Below are 22175 nucleotides of genomic sequence, written 5' to 3'. Positions count from 1 at the left end.
TTTCCAAGCACAAACCATCCTTTAGTGCAGGCATGTCCAACATTGGCCCTCCAGATGTTTTGAAACTACACATCCCAGCATGCTTTGCCACAGTTTTGCTATTAGAGAATGCTAAAACTATTGCAAAGCATGCTGGGATGTGTAGTTTCAAAACATCTGGAGGGCCAACGTTGGACATGCCTGCTTTAGTGCAACCTTCACTTCCAGAGGCTGCTAAATTGAGGATTAAACGTTTACAAAGATGGAGGCCTCTGGCCGGACAACCCCTGAGATGCGACTGCTATTGGTGTTTTTCAGATTAGCAATTGAGTTAATTATTTTGTGTAACTTTTTGAAAACTTTCGGTTACGTTTTTATTTTTTTAAGCTTGTAGGTAAAAAAAAAAAAAGACCATTTGCCTAAAATATTTTGAATTGTCTATAGCTAAACGTTTGCATGTTGGCAAATAAATATTGCTACAGTAGGCCCTGATCATACATGATTAGGGCCCTTATTCTGGTTCACTCACAAAGGAAAATTTATTCTCAAATGGACAAAACCATGTGCACTACAGGTGGGGCAGATGTAACATGTGCAGAGAGAATTGGATTTGGGTGGGGTTCTACCTCAAAGTGAGATCTATATTGCAGTGTAAAAATACAGCAGTCAGTATTTTCCCTGCACAGACACAAAATAAGTCACCCAAATCTAATTCTCTCTGCACAAGTTACATCTGCCCCACCTGCAGTGCACATGGTTTTGTCCATTTGATAAGGAATTTGCGGTGAACCAGAATAAGGGCCTATATGTAGCCAGCCATTCTCATATGATGTAGCCCAGTGGTACCCTAACTGTGTTCCTTGGTGCTTTGGGTTGGTGGTCTACTGCCAACCCAAAGCCCCAAACCAGTGCTGGTGGATGCCAATCATAAAGTATGTGGACAAACAGAAGTCAATGATGGGTTTTACCATATCAACCTATAAACACAATTTATTTATAGGTGGTCTGAAGAAATTTGGTACCCTAGGCCGTATTATGTGGAATCGTATGTAGCACTGCCCTTACATAAGCTCTTATGGAGACCACCAACTGTTAGGTGAGCCAGGAAAAACTCGGGTCAGGTCAGTCTTCACTCCGCCTTTCTAGAGCCAAGCTCACTGGATATCAGCTAGTGTCCATCAGTCAAGTCTAGCCGTGAGCTTGTGTTCTAGAGCTGGCCCCAGTATTCTCTATGTAACAACCCTCTGTCTCCATTGCATATAGAATTAAACTTTAGATATTCAGAGAAGTCCTAGCAGAAAACAAAAAATATGTCATCTCTATATTGTGGAGGAAAACAAAAGCAAAGCTTGAACTGTATAACGACGTTTATTGTTTAAATTTAATTCCGCGTCTGAGGTCTTATTCTTCCTTATTCTTCCTCCATATTCGGCCTCCTTTGTACAACCTCCTTCCCCTGCCCTAGGCCTTGTTGTGTCCTCGTTGTGAGCGCTGCTTAATGCATTAGGGAAATGTTGCAATAACCAGTACACATTATTACCTCCAAACAATCAAGCTGCCATTTTTATATGATACTTAATATTTAAATGACACCTCGCCGCATCTGCTGACGATTGATGTAACGGCGCTTCTTTATGAGTCAATATATATTTAATCAGTGAAAACTGTAAAATCTGATGAGAGATGTATAACATAGTGGCAGGGTATGGTTGCAGAAGGCCAGTTAAATCTGCAGCGCTGTCCTGTGATGCTGTTTTGCATGCATCTCGGCGGATCCCCATATTTCTTACCTGAGCGGCTGTATATATTTATCTGATTATATCTCCGCGAGTCGGTGCTGCAGGCGCGGACTTTGTTATTAATGCATGCCACCCTAATTCTAGATTAAATAAAACGAATATGCCCGAATGCCATAAACAGGAATGATAATTCAGTTTTAGCGTTCCAAAAGCCGTCCATCTCCGCTCTGCTTGGTGAATGACTCCTTACTGGAATACTGCCATTTCTGCAACATTAATTAGTTTAGTTAAAATCTGTCAATTAGTACAGTACGTATGCCCTGTGTGTATCCGGTGTACTTGCGCATAGGGTACTGTTGTTTTTCATTTAAGCATTTGGTCTTATAATAGTTATAGTGGGTGCGTGTTAGAAATAGCAAAAATGTATCGGATTTAAACATATTACATGTACGTGTTCCTGTACTGTACATGTGTACTGCAATAGATATGGCATTAGACATAATTACAAATATAGGCAACCTACCCAGGTCTGGCACTTTTACATTGGTCCTCGGTTGCCCATTATACACATGGCGGTTGGGTTTAACCCTTCTTATATCTTGGGTCAAATTTGTTGACCCAGGTTATAATCTGGTGCTTTGATACGGGTTTGAGGTGCGATATGAAAGGGGTATTGCTTATTGCATGAAATAGATCTATTTTCAGAAAATGTTGAAGGCCATCTTTGTTAAAATTGCCTTCCTTCCAAAATTTGTATGGCTATGGGTCATTAGGTTGATGGTAAAAAATTCTAGGTTGACTTGCACAAGGGACGTGTGGAAAATGTTGATGCAAGCAAAAGGTTCACACGAAAATGGGTTTCTGGGGTGTCCATTTTCACTTTTTAGGATGAAGATCCAGATTTAGAGTACCGCTTCGCTTGCCATGTTTGGAGCAAGGTTCCTCTCCCCGCTACTGTTGCACATGAGCGTTCCCAATCATAGTCCACTTGGATGGTAAACTATGAAAAGGTTAAAAATTAAAACAATGTGAAAAAATTATGTTGACCATTATTCTGCTGACCATCGTAATGCTGACCTTTTGACCATGTCTCCCTAATACATGTCGACCTATTGACTGTATAGCTTAATGCGGCCGACCTTAGGACCAGTTAGTTTTGCATTCCCTTCGGGTTTACGGTCATGCATTGAGCTAGTCTCTTGGAGTCGGCTGCAGTACAGTAACCGGAATGTTATCCGCCAAACCAGTAGGGAGGTATCATTTTACAAAGAGGGTAGTGCAAGGGCGGGAATGTTTTCAGTGATTACTATAGGTCATCATTGCCACATCGTTCATCATGCCTACACAGAGAGCAATGTGTGCCAAATCATGCCCAACAGGTCATTCGTCTTTCCGCATGTTTAAGGGATCAGCGAGCTAGATGAATGACCATCGGGTACGTGCATTGAAAGCTTTTGAAACGATTGGTTGCTCTGATTGGTCGAAAGTTGCCTTTTCGTTTAAAAAAAATCTTACTGTGTGTGTGTGGGCACCTTAAGCCACCACCAGACCATGGTCCTATGCTATGTGACGGGGATGCGGAACCTTCGGCCCTCCAGCTGTTGTTGAACTACACATCCCAGCATGTAATTTTCTGTCAATACATAACACAGATTTATATATTTCTATGTTGAGAGCACCATAGGATCACCTAACATTGAACTACAAGAATCCGTATATCCTCCAACTATTGATCACATACCTGCCTCTTAGAACAGTAGACATTAATAATTGATGGTTAGAAATCCTTAATGGTTTGCTATGGAAGGCTGGTGAGTTTCCATCAATGGCACAGTTCTGATGTTTCGCCACACCGAATGACGGCACAGTGACCCTCCCCCCTAACTGCTGGTCCCCTCCCTCCTGTTGGTCATCCTCTAGCACTGCCCACCAATGTCTGGGCAGGAGAGGGAAATAAAACGTAATGGTCAAATATTAAGTTTGGTATCCGCATGCCAGTTATTTTACAAGTTCTTCATCCAAGCAGTTTTTTTTTTTTTTTAAACGTATCTATTAGTAATGCCTTACTATCTTTATAATGTGTCCTCGTGAAATGCAAGGCTGCAGACGTGTCTTCTGCATAATGTGCACATTCCTCATCACGCAAGTCTTCATGTTCTCAGTCTAGATGCCTTATAATGCCACCAACTCCGTTCCTCTGCGGTTTTCCTTCCGTAAGGCACAGACCGTGTCATTAGTTTAACAAATACTCTTTGTGTGAGAGACTGGATAGCTTTAAGGTACAGGTCGAGTATCCCGTATCCGAATATCCGTTATCCGAATTATTCCGAAATACGGACATTCCAGAAAGTGAAAAATTTTTTTTTTGCTAAAAACTCACTGGGGACATTTGTAACAGCACTACTGGTGACATGATATGTAACTGGCACTATATATGTGCAAGACAATGATTGCTTGGCATTCAAATTCAGTGCTGAGATAGTACACACATTTTGTTTCACATTTTGAAACCTTGTTTTTTGAACAATTAAAATATGTTTGTGTGTATTTTATGTGGTAATAAAATATATTTGTGTGTATATTATGTGTTTATACAGCATAAATGCAAGATACTTCAAAATACATCATTGAAATATTAAAATATTCCGAAATACGGAATAATCCGTTATCCAAAATTCTCCTGGTCCCGAGCATTTTGGATAAGGGATACTCAACCTGTATTACTATTGGAAACCACTGGTCTGAAACGTGGAGACAAAACTAGAACTAGAGGTCCTACTCCCATCCGGAGCTGTGGACCTCTTCCTGGTCCAGGGCTGGAGAACGCAGCCAGCCCTTGTGGCTCAGATGATCGCACAGGGCTTGTGTGTGTAAAACAAACACTGATTCTAAAGCCTAGTTTCTAAATCAAGATGAAAGGACGGTGTGATTATGAGCCTTGAAAGCTGTCAGGGTGCTCATTATGCAGGGATATTCAGGCAAGTCACTGTCTCTGCTCTCACACTTACAAAGGTGTCTTGGAACAACTGTAGTATTTGAAGACCTAGATTAGATTACTGGGGGGAATTGGAGTGCTGGGTCCTCTGAGTCCCCGTGTGCTTTGTGCATGTCATATTGCTCTGTGTGATGTTGGTGCATGTTTTGTGGTGGTTTTACCTGACAAATTCTTTTTTATATAGACTGAGACCCATTTTCCATATACAATGTTGATAAATATAGGAATATATGTTTTCCCCTTGAAGAATTAAATGTGAATCCAGTTACCCAAATGACTATGACATGGCACAAATGCATGACTTGGTGTAATATCGTTGCAGTACTGAAGCCGGTTTGGTCAGTGTGTAATCAGCCAATCGGGAAGCTAATAGTGCCATCATTGTTGGCTCCTAGCACCTACTGTTACAAGCAGGTTTCCTGCTTAAAGGTGAATTGCACATATATTTGGGTACTTGTTTAGTTTCACGGCGGCAGCGGCCGTGCGTCTGAGTCCCCTTGCGGGCTTGGTGGCTCGCTGCGCTCGCCACGCTATCCAAAATTAACTCTATGCCAACGTGGATAGTAGGGGTATGAACTATCTTCATTGGCATAGAGTTAATTTACCTTATTTTTGATAGTTTAGTGAGCGCAGCAGCCGGAAGTTCACGGCGGCCATACTGCCGCCGTGAAACTAAACAAGTACCGATATTTGCATCTAATTGTTTTGTGAATATGACGCTGCTTCTACAGGAGCCTACACATGGGGAGATTTTGCTTTACGTTCTGAGCGATGCTACTGTAGATCACTCAGAAAGCTCTGCAAGATCACTCAGCGCTGTGTGCGGAGCGTTCTATGTTCTCTGGTGAGAACTTTGGCCCTGACCGGCAATTTAAGTAGATTAATATCCAGCATGCACTCTATATTCCCTATCACATACACCTTACAGAGAGCGTATCAGTCACATCAGCCTCCGCACCAGTGGTGCTCACACTCTATATACCCGATCAGATGTACACACATTACAAAGAGTGTATGCACACAAACATTCACGCTAGGGTTAATTTAGTCCCCTGTATGTACCGTGTATGTATGTCCTGCATTCATCATGTACTTATGACCTAACTGAAATATTTCATTTAGACTCGTTTATAGTGCGTTATACAAATCGCTCTTTATGGTCTCCTTTCTCCATTACAGGTAGACTTTTCTCCAGCCCTTATTGCACGGATTATTTTGGAGAGGTTCCTCCAAGACCAGGATGGACCTCCACGTGAGTATTTTTCACTCTTTTACCCCAAATTATTTGTATTTATTACCAGTTATTTATATAGCGCACACATATTCCGCAGCGCTGTACAAAGAATATTTGAACATTCACATCAGTCCCTGCCCCAGTGGAGCTTACATTCTATATTCCCTACCACATGTACATGTACACACATTCATTCTAGGGTTCATTTTGTTGGGAGCCAATTGACCTACCAGTATATTTTTGGATTGTGGAAGGAAACCGGAGCACCCGGAGGAAACCCATGCAAGTATGGGGAGAATATACAAATGCCGCCATGGTGGGAATTGAACCCATGATCGTAACTGTGCTTGGGAGGGTATGCTTGATACAACACGTGCTCAGACTGCAAGTGCCGATACATTGAAATTGGCGTTATTTTGGGCGGTCACAATGCACACGTGTGGGGCTGTCATGGGAGTGTCAGTGGTGTGTAATCTAACTTCAGTAGCGTGTGGACGGATCTATTGCTCCCGGCCTGGAGTGTGGGTGCCTGTCCAGAACACTGATATTGATGGTTGCTACTGCAGTGGGTAGGACAACATACGAAGTGGAGGTACATGGATGTTTGGCGTACACAGGCGGTAGCAGCCTGAATCCACATGACTTTCCTCCACATACATTACAGTTAGAATTACCCTGGGATTATGCGTATGTTGTTGCATTTTCTGGAAATTCAAAACAGTCTAATTTAAATGTTTAATTAAAAATTTTTTTTTTCATTATTCAAAAACGGTCTACATTGAATGTTAAATGATGTTAATGTTCTTATGTGAAAGTGTCTCACCACTGGATCTGCTAATAGCGCTAGGGCTGTTGATCCTGACTAGACGTTGGACCTGAAAGGGTTAATGGATTAGTAAATATTTTGAAATTCCCAGTGTGAAAAGTAATTTGCCCTGTTCATGTACAATTTTGCTGACTATGATTGGTATCCGGTCGACACAAGGAAAAGGTCGAGCTTGACACAAGGCCAACACAAGAAAAGGTTAACGTGCATTTTTTTCATTTTCGACCTTGTTCTTCACAATCCGAGTGGACGTAGTGGGATATTAGTGTGCTGAGTGCATCGAGGGAATGCATTACACTAATTGGGGGTTCATGTCGACCGATGTCTACATAGACATAAAAAAAATGGAAAAACTCAAGTTGACGTCTCCCCGTGTCAACCCTTTCCACGTAGGCCTTTGGCTTGTGTTGACTTATCTGTGTAAACCTAGTGCATGTTGACCTTTTTACAGGTGTCGAACCCATTCAATGTTCTCCAATTCTGGTCCACTTAGGGACTGTTGACCATTTGATCCGGGAACCGAGATAATGAGGCAGCGTTGGGGGCAGGATGTACACAGAATAGCATATGATCCAGCTCAGTCAAATGGGATAACCTTCAGCTCTGGCAACGTTATCCCACAACGTTAACACATCCCAGCATGCCTTGCCAGAGTATTAGCATTCCCTAATAGCAAAACTGTGGCAGGCCATGATGGGACATGTAATTTTACAACAGCTGGAGGGCCATAGAGTTTTAAGGATAGCCATGCTTGACCCCAAATGGTTAAATGTCTTAGGTACTCTAGTTACCTGTGCTTAAGTAAGGATATCCTTAAAACCTGGATTGGAATCGTGGGCGTTTGGGAACGTCTGGTTTAGGGGAACTTGGTAGACTAAACCTCGGTGTGCTACTATGGTATGTGCTGTGAGAGATGCCCAAAATGTCCGATACAAATGCCAGCGTCGCTCACACTTGTTATTTAAATTCAAGTAACTAATATTGTGTAAAAAAAGATTATATTTCCTATATAAGGTAACATTACAGGACATTATGAAGAATAAAAATGTTTGCTTCACAATTTTCACACCTGCTTTGACAAATTCCCTTGATATTTAAAGGATTAAGCAATACTTGTCTAGTCCTCCCTGTGAAGATCCTCAAGCCAAGGAGATAGGGGCTTACACCCATACTTATCTCTGCGACTGTTGCCGGAAGCGTGCTCCTGTGATCAGCACTGGGGTGGTCGCTGGTCTGAGGAGCGTGCTCCTGCACCCAGCGGCTTCCCCCGACAGAGTCTCGTTTTTATCAGTGACCATCTCTGGTCGCTGATGAAAACTGGACGCTGAGCAATATATTGCTCAGTGATAATATTGCTCTGTATGTACAGAGCTTTACTCAGACCTGATTGGTGGGCTGCTACTTTGTAGATCTCAGGTATGAGCCAGCCCAGCCAGAGTGAAATACCGCCCGGTGCAAGTCTGTGAAGGTTTCGAAGCCCCAGGTCCTACTCAGCGGCTGCGAGAGAAACAGGCTGTGCAAGGCCAACGCTGATATCAATCACCCCCCCCCCCCCCCCCCCCCCCCAGTCTTCCCCCTCAAACCCCTGGGCATGCCTGCATTTTCCCTGACACTCCCAGAAAACATCCAGTTACTACCAAATAACGCTATCGATTATCGCCCGGCCTGCCAATTTGCAGCCATGCAATCTGGTCTGATTAACCACCATATGCCACAGTGGGCTGCAAATTTGCGCTCTTGCAAAACTATTTCATTTGCACTAAAAAGAGTAATATGATTGGGTCATCCAAGGGCTACCATTTTCTTCTATCGAGCCTTGCAAGTTTGTCCATCCCTGCTGCTGCTGCTCATCCCCATTAAATGATTCTGACATTGTGAAACGTCATAAATCCAACCTGTCTGTCGTGTAATAATGTGTGCCATGCAGATCTCTCCACATTAATGGCAAAAGGGGGCACTGTACCTTAATTAGATCACAAGGCTGCCTGCTACACCTCTGCAGCATCTCCCAAATGGTGTAATGATGGCCATTGAGGGTTTTACCATTACTTTTTTTTTAATCAATCGGGGGCCACGATTTCAGGTTCACAGGTCTGGGTGTGCAGGAAGGAGCAGGAACTGCATCGGGCATGACCAGAACTTAAAAGCTTTGAGATTTTATCCATTTGAAATCCCCTATTGGTGGTAATACCATCAGTATGAAACCTTTGATTGCACACCGTTGGTGGTTTAGTACCTTCCCTAACATGGTGTTGCACCAACTCTAAAGGTGTAGTAAGATTTATCTTCAGATCTGGCTGTTTGGAACAAAAACATGGTTATGGATGAGTGACAGTTTGTCAGTTTTTCAGCATTTTCAAGCAAATGGTCAACTGTCATCTGCTCTCATCCATAACCAGGTTTTTGTTTCAACCCGCCAGATCTGAAGATAAATCTGCATGTGTATGGCCACCTTAAAGGTGCATACACACGGATAGATTTGGGAAATGATCCAATATAGTTAATGATTTCCTCAGAATTCCTGGACAAACTATTTGGTGTGAAATAGTGAACGGTTGTACAAACATGAACGATCGATCAATAACTATTATTGTTTATCACAAAAATACACAAGATTGATCTGGTCTTGGGTAAATTTAAGTAAAGGGTGTGGCTAAAGAGGAAAAAAAAGCACCCACAATTTTATCTCTGTGCAGTGCTGCTGTAAGTGAGGCTTGGTTGGTCAATAGGCTTTTACCAAAACGTTCGCCATGCACACACATGAAACAATTAGCATAACAGACCTTGTAACGAACGACGGGTACGCGCATCAGCATACTGTAGATATTGTTCATACACACGGAACGATTGGTAGTACCGAAACTCCCACATTGTATGCCAAACTGCTCCTTGTGTATGCACCTTAAGAAGGCAATGTTGTTTTGCATGTATTTACATATAAAAAAAACAGGTGATACGGTTTCTTCCACTGGTGGAGTCGAGGAAATTGTGTTTTTGAGGACACGTACAGTATTGTATATGGGCAGATGTGAATAATCTTTTTAGATGTATTCATTTTTTTTTTTTAATGAAATGTTTTGGTCATGAATACTGGAATTCAGTACATTCTATACATTCAGTACTTTCGTGCATCGGTTCCAAAAATATATTACATAACATATTTTAATCTTTTTTTTAAAAATAGGACTCTGGAGAAACCGTGTTAAAGGGAAACGTTTACTGATTGATTATTTTACGATGGAAGTTCTATTTAAGATGGGAGTTTGCCCGTAGCAACCAATCATTTATATAGCACCTTCTTAAAAAATGGATATCTGATTGGTTGCTATGGGAAACAGCCCATCTTCAAAAGAACTCCAATTTTAGTAAATTTACCTAGCAGTGGGATCAGTATTTTTGCAAGAGACGTCCATTTTTGGAGGGAGGTTGGGGGGTATCAGGGGGTAATGCATGTGATATAGCTTTAAGACCATGTCACGGTTATGTCAGTTATATTTGTTACCTAGGGAACCGCAGGTGAGCTAGGTAACAATGTTGCTTTGTATTAAGCACAAGGATGCACATGACTTACACCTGCCCTGTATATGGGCCGGTACAAACAAACTAGAAATGCCATTATTTTTTATACATATTTTTTAGTACGCCGCTGTGTCCAGTTCGCAGTCTATGTTGCCATTGGCTATTTATATTTTATATATTTTTTCCGAGCTCTGTACTCGAATGTTGAATTGCATAGTAACAAAACGTATTGCGCCTACGACACAATCTCCTTCCAAGCAATGTTTCCTTTCCCATCTGTGGGTATCTGGAAGCTCTGACCTTGCCTGACCTCTCCGCAGATGAGCGTTCTCCTGAAGCCCCGCCACGCACCTATGGCCAGAAATAAAACATCTTTAGCATTAAACGCCTTTTGTTCTGCTTGTGAATTCTCTGCTCGCGTTGTTGTTGTTGTTGTTCTGTCCTTCCGCCCTGGAAATCCTCCTCCCCGCACAATAACGCCGGGCTCGGCAAGAGGGTAGGAGGAAATACTCTGCCGCTACTAATAATAATAATAAAATAAAAAAATAAAAAAACGAGACGAGATGAAAAGAGCAGCGCTTCAGGAGGAGGTTCAAACTTAAATTAATTTGCCACTGAAAAAATACATTTTGTTATTTTCTCCATGTCAACTGCATGATTAAAACTGGCTGTTAAGTGAGCTCAGGGGATCTTCTCGTAAAAGATTTATGAGTAATGTTCAGTGCAATATTCAAAGTGAGCCATGAATATCAGGGTAATTGCTCTCTCTGCTGCTTCTTTTACTAGGCATGAGTTTGTCAACTACGCCATAAATATTTGCCTAGTCTGGCGAAGGGGAAAAAAAGAGAGAGACCGTTTCATCGCCTGCATTTTTTATTACCCGGTGTTATGTTTACCTTTTGAGTCCTGCCTTTAGGCACATAGGTAATCTAACAATAAAGTAGAAAGGCAGCAAATAATTCTTGGCGGCATTTCATCTTTTTCCGGGTTTTTAATGCAGCTCGCTCTTTTTTAAAGGTCTATTGTGCGCACCGCGGCTTGCCAAGTTAAACCTGTCTCGCTTTCGCAGTTCATCAGTAGGAACGCTGCGCTTAACTCATATATTTTACAGGCAGGTTAAATATTCTCTCTGTAACAAAAAGATTTAAGATGTACGCACGCCGCCCCGGGGAGGATGCGTTCCCGACTGTGTCATCCTGTTTATATTTATATTTTCCCTTTTGGATATATATATATTTGTTTACCGTGAACACTTATTATCTCCGGCAAACGTCCCGGATGCAGGAAGGGATCCCGAAGATCCTTAATAAGAAATGGAATTTCGCTTGCGGAAGCGGCGTCATTGGAATCGGTACCGATTTCAGATGCTGGTGGGGATTTTTATTTTTGTTTGTTTGACTTATTTGGGTGTTTACATTCTAACGATTGTATTTGAATTATTTACAAATAAAGTTATTGCGTAATTTTTTTTTTTAAGAAGGATCATTTTAGATATTTACACGAAGTCTTTTATTTTTGTCTTCACTCTTTTAGAAGGAAGTGGTAATGTAACATTTTCTACCCAGCATGCTGTAACGCGCCGACGCTTTGTGAGCAAATCACATGATGTCAGAACAGCACGGCTTTAGATTTAATCAAGAAAGAGATTAAAGTGAATGTGTCTCCGCTCCCTCCCTCCTTTCCCCTCTCCACAAGTCTGCCGCAGCCTGGCCATTTGTCAACGTCAGGCGGTCTGATTGCTTTGGACCTACTTCTATACGACTCGCGTCAGCCAGCACAAGGGCAAGGCAGGCAGATTAGCCGGCATCAGACCCAGTAAAGCAAAATTCATTGAGTGGGAGTAATTGTAAAGTTAATAGACTGACCGTAAACGTGATGTCTATTAAGATATTTCTTATACTATATAGTGACTTTGTTTTTATTTTTTCCCCCTCAAAAAAATATATTTTGGATTTGATCAATATAGAAACGAATGCAACTGTATTCGGTAAAACACAACTACTGTGCTATCACATAAGTCATAGTGACAAGATACGGTTCCGGTTGTCTTTATTTTATTTTTTTGTGTGCATTTTACAGCTCTCTTCTCTTTTTTCATGTCTAGAGATTTAATCCTCTTTACGCTGGCTTTAATTTCTTTTACGTTGCAGTTGATATTTTAAAAAATAGTGTGAAAGTTAACGCCCGGGTCATTTTTACGTTTTTTTTTTAATTTATAAATCAGAGCTGTTCTTTAACCCTTTGAGTGTCAAAATCTCTGTGAGAGATGTGCAAAATATCCGCCTCAAAATGCCAACGTCGCTCACATTTGTTATATTAATTCAAATAATTATTTTTTTATATTTCCTATATATAAGGTAAACATTACAGGTCTTTATGATGAATAAAAAATGTTTGCTTGGCAATTTTTACACCACTTTAGACAAATTCACTTGGCACACAAATGGTTTCATTTGTTTACTGTTATCTTATAATAAAACATAATTAAAGGCAGAAAAAATGCAATTGAAGATGCAGTATAAGCACTACAGCAGGAAAATCTGGAAACGTAAGGTCACCCATTCAACCAGCCCCAGGGCATATAGGCCTAGGGGTCTTCTGGTATTGCTCTGGATCTTAGGCGGCTCTCTTGTACGCTAGCGAAGTTGAGCAAGTTCCCAGTGGCTGCCTACGGCAGCCCTCTTTTTCTGATTAAATCGCTCCATCATGAATATGTTGCTGATAATTCCCAGCGCAACATTTACCTTATCCCATAAATTTGGTAAGTATGCTTAGGAGAATTGGGCATGCAATATAAAGTCCCTCACCAGCACTCTAGCTGTTCCTAAATTCATGCCTATTGGTTGTTGGTAACATTATTAACTGTTCTTTCTTCTACCTCCCCATGGCAGCCAATCACTGGGTTCCTCCCCATTTGGGCAGTACTTTGGGAAAGGAAAAAAAGACCTCCTCACGTCCATATAAGCCACCTCCTCTTAATCTCAGTGTCTTTTTTTCCTTTCCTAAAGTGGGCAGTATCAGGCTTACCCCATGAAAATGCGCTTTGAAGTTCCCCCCTGCCGAGATACCTGGTGTCAGCGGGGATGGGAAGGTGAAGCCGGCCTTCAGCGGGCTTCAGCCCAGGTGCCGGATGCCATCAGGATGGCTGAGCGGCGGCGTCCTCAGGTGGCGTGGCACGCGAGGCGTCTCTGGACGCGAGTCAGTGACCAGCCCCGCCGTCAGCGTAAAGGCGGAAGTGCCTGTGACGCGACGGCTGTGGGCGGAAGACGGATGTAGCGAGGACCTGCAGCGATGCTCTCATCTAAGACGCTGTGCAGAGACCTACGGTGACAGAACTGTGTGGAGTTTTTCGGCCGGAGGCTGGTAGGAGTACTGTACAGGATACTGTTTTTTTTTTGTCTTTCGTGGCTCATGATGTGAACCTAATAGAAAGCATGTTCTAGGGCAAATCCATATATACATATTGAGGATAGCGCCCGCTGGTACCATGGAGGAGGATAAGCGGCATAGTGCTAAAAAGTCGGGGTAAGCCTGTGGAACAATTTTTTTCCTCTGGGTTTATGGTGTGTTAAAGGCAGTATTTTTTTTTTGCGATACTTAGAATTGTTTTTTATATGTGTATTAGGTCAGAGGCGAGTAAAGACAGCACTGAGCCCAAACATAGAAGGATTCAAGTGTTAAAATGCGCTGTGTGCGACAAAAAACTTACAGAGGACTACATAGGGAGTGTGTGTGAAGCGTGCAAAGTTCCCCAGCAATTGCCTCCTAGTCAAATGACAGGGCTGGTGGAAATGCTGAAATCTGCTTTAGCAGAGACCTTTGTGACCAAGGAGGATTTGGTTAAATTGACTGCGAAGAAAAGACATGCAGTGGTGTCATCTGGCGGACCCAGTTGAGGGGCCATCTATGGGGTTCCAGGATGTGGAACCGGACGATGATCCGATGCAGGACAAATCGGATGCAGATTTAATCCAGTGACGGTAGAGAATCTACTGGATTTGATACATAGATCATTGAAAATTGAAGATAAGCAGGAGGATCTTAATTTGCAAGAGCTCTTGTTTCAGGATAGGAAGAAAAAAGGGAAGAAATTTCCATTATCAGAGTCGCTAATAGGTATTATCAGCGAGGAATGGAAACAGCCCGATAAGAGGGTGGCTGTTCCGGCAAGGATAAATTGCATGTACCCGTTTGATCAGGCTCAGGTGGCAACTTGGGAAGAATTGCCCAAGGTTGATGCCGCAATTGCACGCATCTCAAGGAAAACAACATTGCCGCTTGAAGAGGCAAATGTATTTAAGGACCCCATGGAGAGGCGCATAGAGCTAGGCCTCAGGAAACAACACCTGGTTTTGGGGACGGAACTGAAGCCAACAGCAGCCATGGCTGTTACGGCCTAGAGTGCTTAGGAGCTGGTGCCAACAATTGGAGGGAGACCTGTTGGATGGCATCCGCAGGTCGGATTTGATCAAGTCTGTACAGGATATACAGCTAGCGGTAGAATTCTTGTGTGAAGCGTCGGTAGACGCAGTAAAACTGGTGGCCAGATCCACGGCCTCGGCAGCTGTAGTAAGAAGAGCCCTATGGCGGCAGATATACAATCTAAAAACAAACTAATGTCCCTTCCTTTTCAAGGGAGTTACCTATTTGGCAAGCAGCTGGATGATATTCTATCTAAGATATCAGGGGGAAAATCTGTATGGCTGCCTCAGGAGAAACCGACCAAAAAAGTAGCAAGACCTTTCAAGTATCAGGCTCAAGACTTTAAGGATGCTAGAGCATATAGACCTGGAAGAGGTTATAGGAGAAGTTCTTGGTCCAGAGGGAATTTTCGGGCCCAAAGGGGCAGAGAAGGAAGATTCCCCTCGAAAAGAGAGCAGCAATGACGCCATGCCAGTCTGTGTAGGGGCCAGGCTGTTGCAGTACTACCAGGCCTGGTAAGGGACTACTACAGACAGATGGGTTTTAGAAGTGATACATTCTGGGTACAAAATAGAGGTTTTTTAAAAAGACCAGGGAATTTTTTCACAGAATCACCAGTTCCCAGCAACATGGAAGAAAGGGTGGCTCTTTTGTTCAGCCTGGCGGAAATGGAGAGACAAAGGGTAGTTGTGAGAGTGCAAGAAAACCAAAAAGGGACAGGTTGGTATTCAAGGTTCTTTATAGTCAAAAAAGCGTCAGGGGGTTTCCGTACAATTCTGGACCTCAGGAGGCTGAACAGGTTCATCGAGGTGAAACCCTTCAAAATGGAATCGATAAAATCAATCCTGCCAGACATCAGCAAGGACGCTTTCATGACATCAATAGACTTGAAGGACGCATACCTGCACGTACCTATCTTTATAGGTCATCAAAAGTTTCTGAGGTTTTCAATAGGCGGCATAGATTACCAATTCGTAGCACACCCCTTTGGTCTTTCCACATCCCCCAGAACATTTTCAAAGCTTTTGGTGGTGGTAATTGCAGAGCTGAGAAAGGAGGGATTGGCAATATGGCCTTACCTCGACTATCTTTTAATTGTAGCAGACACGGAGCTAAAAGCAGAGCAACATACAAGATTAGCGATAGGGTGTCTGGAACGTCACTGTTGGCTGGTCAACCACAAGAAAAGCCAGCTAAAACCGACCAGGACCATCAAGTATTTAGGGGCCGTCATAGACTCTCACAAAATGACTGTAGCTCTGACTCCAGAAAGGAGGCAAAAGGTGTTACAAAGAACGGCCTTGATGAACAGGGTGACGGTGGTACCAGCAGGAAAATGTATGGAGATGCTGGGGCTTATGGCGGCCGCCCTGGAGATGGTTCCGTGGGCCAGGTTCCACTCAAGGAAATTACAAAATTGTTTCCTATCACAGTGGAACGGGAACTCAAAGGATCTATCTCTAAGGATCATATTGTCAAGGTTGGCAAAAAGAGACCTGCAGTGGTGGCAGGACAGCAACAGATTAAGAGAAGGCAGATCGTTTGCTCCCGCCAGCCAAGTGACAATTACAACCGACGCCAGCAATACCAGCTGGGGAGCGGTATGCGAGCCAGATATAGTTCAAGGTCAATGGTCGGATTACTGGAGAAGAAAGCATTCAAATTTGAGAGATGCGGGCAGTAGTGTTGGCATGCCGACACTTCCAACACAGGTTAATGGACAAAGAGCTGATAATCAGAACCGACAATCAGTCAGTGGTGTCATATATCAACCGCCAAGGCAGAACCAGGAGCAGGGCAATGATGGAGGAAGTAGCAGCTCTGCTCAGGTGGGCGGAACCAAGAGTGATGAACATACTGGCGGTATACTTGGCAGGCAAGGAAAATGTCCTAGCAGACAGTCTAAGCAGGGTGATGTGTCGGCCAGGGGAATGGCAACTAAACAAGGAGGTGTTCCAGTTTCTGGTAGGAAAATGGGGTCAGCCTCAAGTGGACCTTATGGCCACAGCAGACAACTGTCAAGTGCCAGTGTTCTATTCCAGATTCAGGGATCCGCAGGCGGCTCAAGCAGATGCGCTGACGGCCAGATGGGTTGCAAATCTGGCTTATGCGTTCCCACCATTCCCGGTGATTCCCAGGTTCCTCAGGAAAATACAGAGAGAGCAAACGCACGTAATAGCGGTTCTTCCTTTCTGGCCGCGAAGAGCCTGGTTTGCGACTCTAAAGCAATTAGTAGAGGACGGACCGGTGAAGTTACCAGACAGAGCAGACCTGTTGTTCCAGGGCCCAGTAATTCAAGCTCAACCGCCGTCTTGGTGCTTGACGGCGTGGTTGCTGAATCCGAATCGCTGAGAAGTAAGGGGTTTTCGGATGCAGTCATAACAACCCTCTTAAAAGCCAGGAAGCAGTCCACATCTAATACTTACTACAAGGTCTGGAAGAAGTTCAGAATATGGTGCAACGATAAGTCTATTCCTTCGCAGGAGATTTCAACAATACTAGAGTTTTTGCAATCGGGCCTGGAAAAGGGTCTAGCTACCAGTTCACTAAAGGTGCAAATCGCAGCATTAGGAGCCATGATGGATATGGACATAGCCAATAATAAGTATGTAAGGAGATTCATCCAGGCAACGGGTAAGATCAGACCTAGGTTTCGCCAGCCTTTGGCGCTGTGGGATCTTAACCTGGTTCTGGGAGCCTTAACTGAGGCTCCGTTCGAACCGTTACAAGAGATACCGTTAAGTATACTTTCATGGAAAGTGGCGTTTTTAGTGGCTATCACGTCGGCAAGAAGAATATCGGAAATACAGGCGTTATGGGCTGAGGAGCCATATATGAACTTTTTTGAAGATAAGGTAGTGCTTCGGACCAATCCGCTTTTCCTACCCAAGATGGTTTCAGATTTCCATATCAATCGGGAGATCGTGTTACCTGCGTTATGTGCAAAACCGGGTAACGCCAAGGAGGAAAAGTTGAATAAACTTGATTTAGTTAGAGCTCTGAAAGTATACTTGCAAAGATCAGAAGCATGCCGTAAGGCGAAAAATGTGTTTATACTTACTGAAGGAAGTAAGAGCCTCCAAGGATACGATTGCGAGGTGGATCAGAAGCTGTATTAAAAAGGCCTATGAAGTCAAAGGGCAGGAAGTACCGCTGGGTTGAAGAGCCCATTCAACAAGGGCCATAGCAACATCGTGGGCAGAGAGAGGATCTGCTTCGATAGAGGACTTATGTAAAGCAGCAGGATGGGCTTCAGTTCATACTTTCTCGAAGCATTACAGAGTGGACGTCTGGTCCTCGGCGGATGCTAAATTCGGGAGGAAGGTGCTCAGCGCTGCAGTCGTTTGAGCAATGAAGTCCGGGAGAAGAAAAGAGAATCGTTTTTTTTTTTTTTTTTTTAAGGGCATTGCCCGGGTCTTTTTCATTTTTTTATGGTTTGTATCCCCTCCCATTATATTATACTGCTGGGGTATTACCTAGTGATTGGCTGCCATGGAGGAGTAGAAGAAAGCACATGATTAGGTAACAATCTGATTTTCTGCACCACAGTTCCCAGTGTGAACAGGCACCTCTTAAAGGACTTGTACACCTATTTATTTCTCTGCAGAGTTGTGGGGGTCCTGGTTTGGCTATATATGCAAGAAACAAACTCCCATTCAAGGATGACCACTTAGGGGGTATTCAGTCTGCGGGTCACGGCTTTCGAGCTGGCTCGACAGCCGTAACCCAGTCCCCTTCTCGGTCAGCTCGACCGAGAACAAGCAGGCAGGATTCAATGTCCCGCCTGCCACGGGACGAGAAGGGGGCGTGGCCGGGAATAGTCGAGCTGCAGCCGTGAGCTCGGCAATTCCCGGCCGTTCTCGGCAGAACGAGCCTGACTGCTTGTGAAGTCAGGCTCATTCTGTGAGATACCCTGCTCAATGCTGTCGCGTGAGACGGCATTGAATAGGACCCGGCAGCCATCTCTCCCAACAGGAGATGCTCGCCGGTGATTGAATATCCCCCTTAATCCTTTATACTGCTCCAATGTTAAGAAATAGTGTTTTTATTCTGTTTGTGGTCATACTATGGTTATTGTCTGCTGTAATCACTGAAGTGATACATTTACGCTACTAGATTATACAAAAAAACCTTTATGGGGAATAAATAGCAACATGACTGCAGGACCAAAAGAGTGGAGGGGTAATATGTTGGGGGAACAATGTTGGTAGATTTTTTTTTTTTTTTTTGGTTAAAGTGTTAATTGATTTAAAATCTATATTTACTCAGTATTTGGGCCCCAGGGCTTATAACACATTTACTGACCGATACACTTTATTACATTTTGAAATGCTACAGATGTAGCGGGATTCATCTTTGCAGGGGATGGCGATGTCGTCGCCATCCCCTGCCCCGCCGCCTTCTGTATGCCAGAAGGGGACGCGTCCGCACGAGGTGCGCGCGCGTCCCCTTCCGACGGTGCTGCCCTCGGTCGCCCGGTGCCCACACCGGGCGACCGCAGCCTCCTCGGGTCCCCCCCTGCCCCCTCGAGCGGGAGGCGGACAGTAATGCGTCCGCCTCGCCACCCTGCCGCCCGGATACTGAGACGCGCGTGCGTGGGGGACGCACGCGCGTCTCAGTCAGATAGTGGCGCCGTGTTGCTGGCGATCCGCCAGCAAGGATAAGGCCTGGTTCATCTGTAGTAATTATTTATTCTAGCCCTGGAAGTCCAACATCAATTAAGATCTATTATAAATTGACCAACATAGTAAAAAAAAAAAATAATGTAATCTAACATAGTGCTTGATATGCCTCACAAAAGTCAAAACATACAGCGTTCCCGAAGATGATCAGATTGGTAACAGTGGGTTGTGGAGAATTAGGCTGTATTTGGGTGGTCTGGCTGCAGGTGTGAGATCGGGCTGCATTTCTATTGGTCTGTATGTTTATAATGCAGAAATAGCAATACAATTACATACAAAGTATAAAATGTTATCCACAATTATTCCCCAAACCTGGGCTTTCCAGCAGATGTTTTGGCTTATCAGAAAGGGGATGTTTTAAAGAGAATAGATACATAACTGTAATATGATCTAATGATTCAGTATGCTTGATATGTTGGTGCTATGCAATGGCTAGTGATAGACACAAGTATACCAGAGATTCGCCTTCAGCTATTTTACTTTCTAAAGTACTATGCGAAACTCATTGTCAACTGTACAGGCCACATAAAATGTCAGCCGAATGATTCGTTTGTGCAGCACCTTTATGGTGAAGCGGCAATATCAATGTGGGTACTGTAGAATACATTAGAATGGCTGTTTTCTACAGCACTTGGGGCTGAGAACATGTGGAGATCTCTGTAAGGAGTATTCTGTGGTGCTGGTCAGCACTGCCATCTAATTGGTGCTGCATGGCCACATTGTATACTTGCAAGGAGAACTAATTATTATGCTCAGGATAGGGGTAGGGATTGATGCAGGGAATAATATCGCAAGTAGGGGGTAGTATGGGTGTGAGTTTTATTACTCTGATTATAATGCAGAAGAGGAGATGATGGGGTCAAGGTGATGATAGGATGCTGGTCCTGGTGAAGGACACTTTGGGGACAAGGGCATGATGAGTGGACAAAGGCTTGGACATTTGAATTGGATAGATACTGAGGCTTTAGAGGATGCCGGTGGTCCATAAAGTATTGGCTTAGGATGGCAGTAAGAGGTATGAGATGAAGAAAAGGTTTGAGGTGGAGATATATGGGGTAGGACGTAGAAACATACAGATGGAGCCTTCTTCAACTAGCCTTCTCCGGTGAGACATGGCTCACCAAGGCTTATTATCATCTATTGTTCTCAGCTGCAATACAATACGTAGAACAATACAGTAGGGGATTAGCAGAGGATGAAGTTTACCAGCTCTGGCGCACGTAGTCCTATAATGCCCCTTTCCGACTGCACTTTTTACCCGTTATTTTGCCGTTTTTTTTTTACCGTTTTAAACCGGTAATTTGTGCAGTCGTTTCAGACCAGTTTTTTTTTGTGCAGTCGTTTCAGACCAGTTTTTTTTCATCCACTGTTTTCTATGGGTTAAAACGGGTTCAGTGTTGTGAAGGAACAAAAACTGCACTGAAATACAGTTTAAAGACATGCGGTGTGAAAGGGGTTTTACCTGGCAGACCCGTTTTTAGAAATGTTTTAAAATATCTGGTTAAAACCAGTTTTGCGGTCTGAAAGCAGCATTAAAGGGTTAGATGAGGACGGCGCTGTCTGTGTAGAATTTTGTGTCCTATGTACTATGGGGATGCAGTTAAAATCCCGGCGGTCGGGATCCCGGCATTCAGAATCCCGACGCCGAAATCCCGACACATTCTCCCTCCGTGGGTGTCCACGACACCCCTGGAGGGAGAATAAATTAGTGTGCCGAGCGTAGCGAGGCATCGGGCCCGCTGCGTGGCGAGCGCAGCGAGCCCGCAAGGGGGGGCGATCCACGTCCCCCCCTTGTCGGGATTTTGGCTGTCGGGATTCCGGCGTCGGGATTCTGAACGCCAGGATCCCGACCGCCGGGATTCAGTACTGAATCCGTACTATGAACCACTAGGACTTATCTTAGTCTATCAATGTACACCCACACTCCCTTTTTAGCGGAACCCTATGCATGTATTTCTGGAGTGTGGGAGGAAACTGTCGCACCCAGTGAAAACCCACCCATGCATGAGGCAATATACACAGTTAGGGTCGTGGTGGGAATTTAACCCAAGACCTCAGTGCTGTGAGGCGGAAATAATCATTACACCATCCATACATGTATTGCAGAGGCTACAATATCACGCGTGTGCGCCGTATATTACTAATCATATGAAATGCTTAGCCGGTCATCTAGATTCTGTGTAATTCCTGTGCCCTGCTACGCCGGTGGCGGCTTGTCTGATGCCGGGTGCCTGGCACTGTGGACGGGGCAGGGTCACCGTACGTAAGCTGCAGCAGAACAGTTAGCAGGATGTAGACGGCACAAACTTCCAATAATAGCCTAACCACATTTCTCAGCATTTTAATAATTTCTACTTCAGCTCCTGCACGGATTGGTAATAATAATTAAACACAATGCAATTAAAATGATGAATGCCTTTCCTTTCAGTGCTTGCTCAGCAATGTGTAGATGGTATCTGTCCCAATTATATGGCTCCTAAAAGCACAAGTGGCAGGAGGAGCTGAGTGTCTCGGCGGTGCACCCAGCCTGTGCCTTTACCTCTCTAGAGATGCCATGTGCTGCTGCTTATACAGTGTGGGCTGTGTTATGTGTGGTTAGCGTTCTCCCTCATTACAGGCTGCGACACTGATAGCACTGCACACTATAAGGGAAAGCTTGTACGGCAACAAGCTCATTGTCTCCTGCGGTGTTAATGTCCGGTACGGAGGCCGGAATGCTGTGGCGAGGCCTTGGGAAGGCGCTGTGATTGCTGGGTTAAATGTGAGGTTGAAGTACAAG

The 22175-nt window shown here is 44.0% G+C and overlaps 1 protein-coding gene across 11 annotated transcripts in view; it reads left to right on the top strand.

Annotated features, from left to right (window-relative positions):
* Nucleotides 1-22175, top strand: part of CDIN1 (CDAN1 interacting nuclease 1) — a 284765-nt gene that overhangs the window by 58600 nt on the left and 203990 nt on the right. For all 11 annotated transcript variants that reach the window (XM_083166853.1, XM_083166848.1, XM_083166845.1 and 8 more), the window contains one exon: nucleotides 5893-5965. In XM_083166853.1, the coding sequence (XP_083022979.1) occupies nucleotides 5893-5965 (73 nt within the window). The remainder of the gene's footprint in view (nucleotides 1-5892; nucleotides 5966-22175) is intronic.

The sequence above is a fragment of the Crinia signifera genome, chromosome 12 (genome assembly GCF_055691185.1).
Source record: "Crinia signifera chromosome 12, ASM5569118v1, whole genome shotgun sequence".
Classification (NCBI taxonomy): Eukaryota; Metazoa; Chordata; class Amphibia; order Anura; family Myobatrachidae; genus Crinia; species Crinia signifera.
The sequence above is the reverse complement of the archived record's forward strand: the minus strand, read 5'-3'. Positions and strand labels throughout refer to the sequence as shown.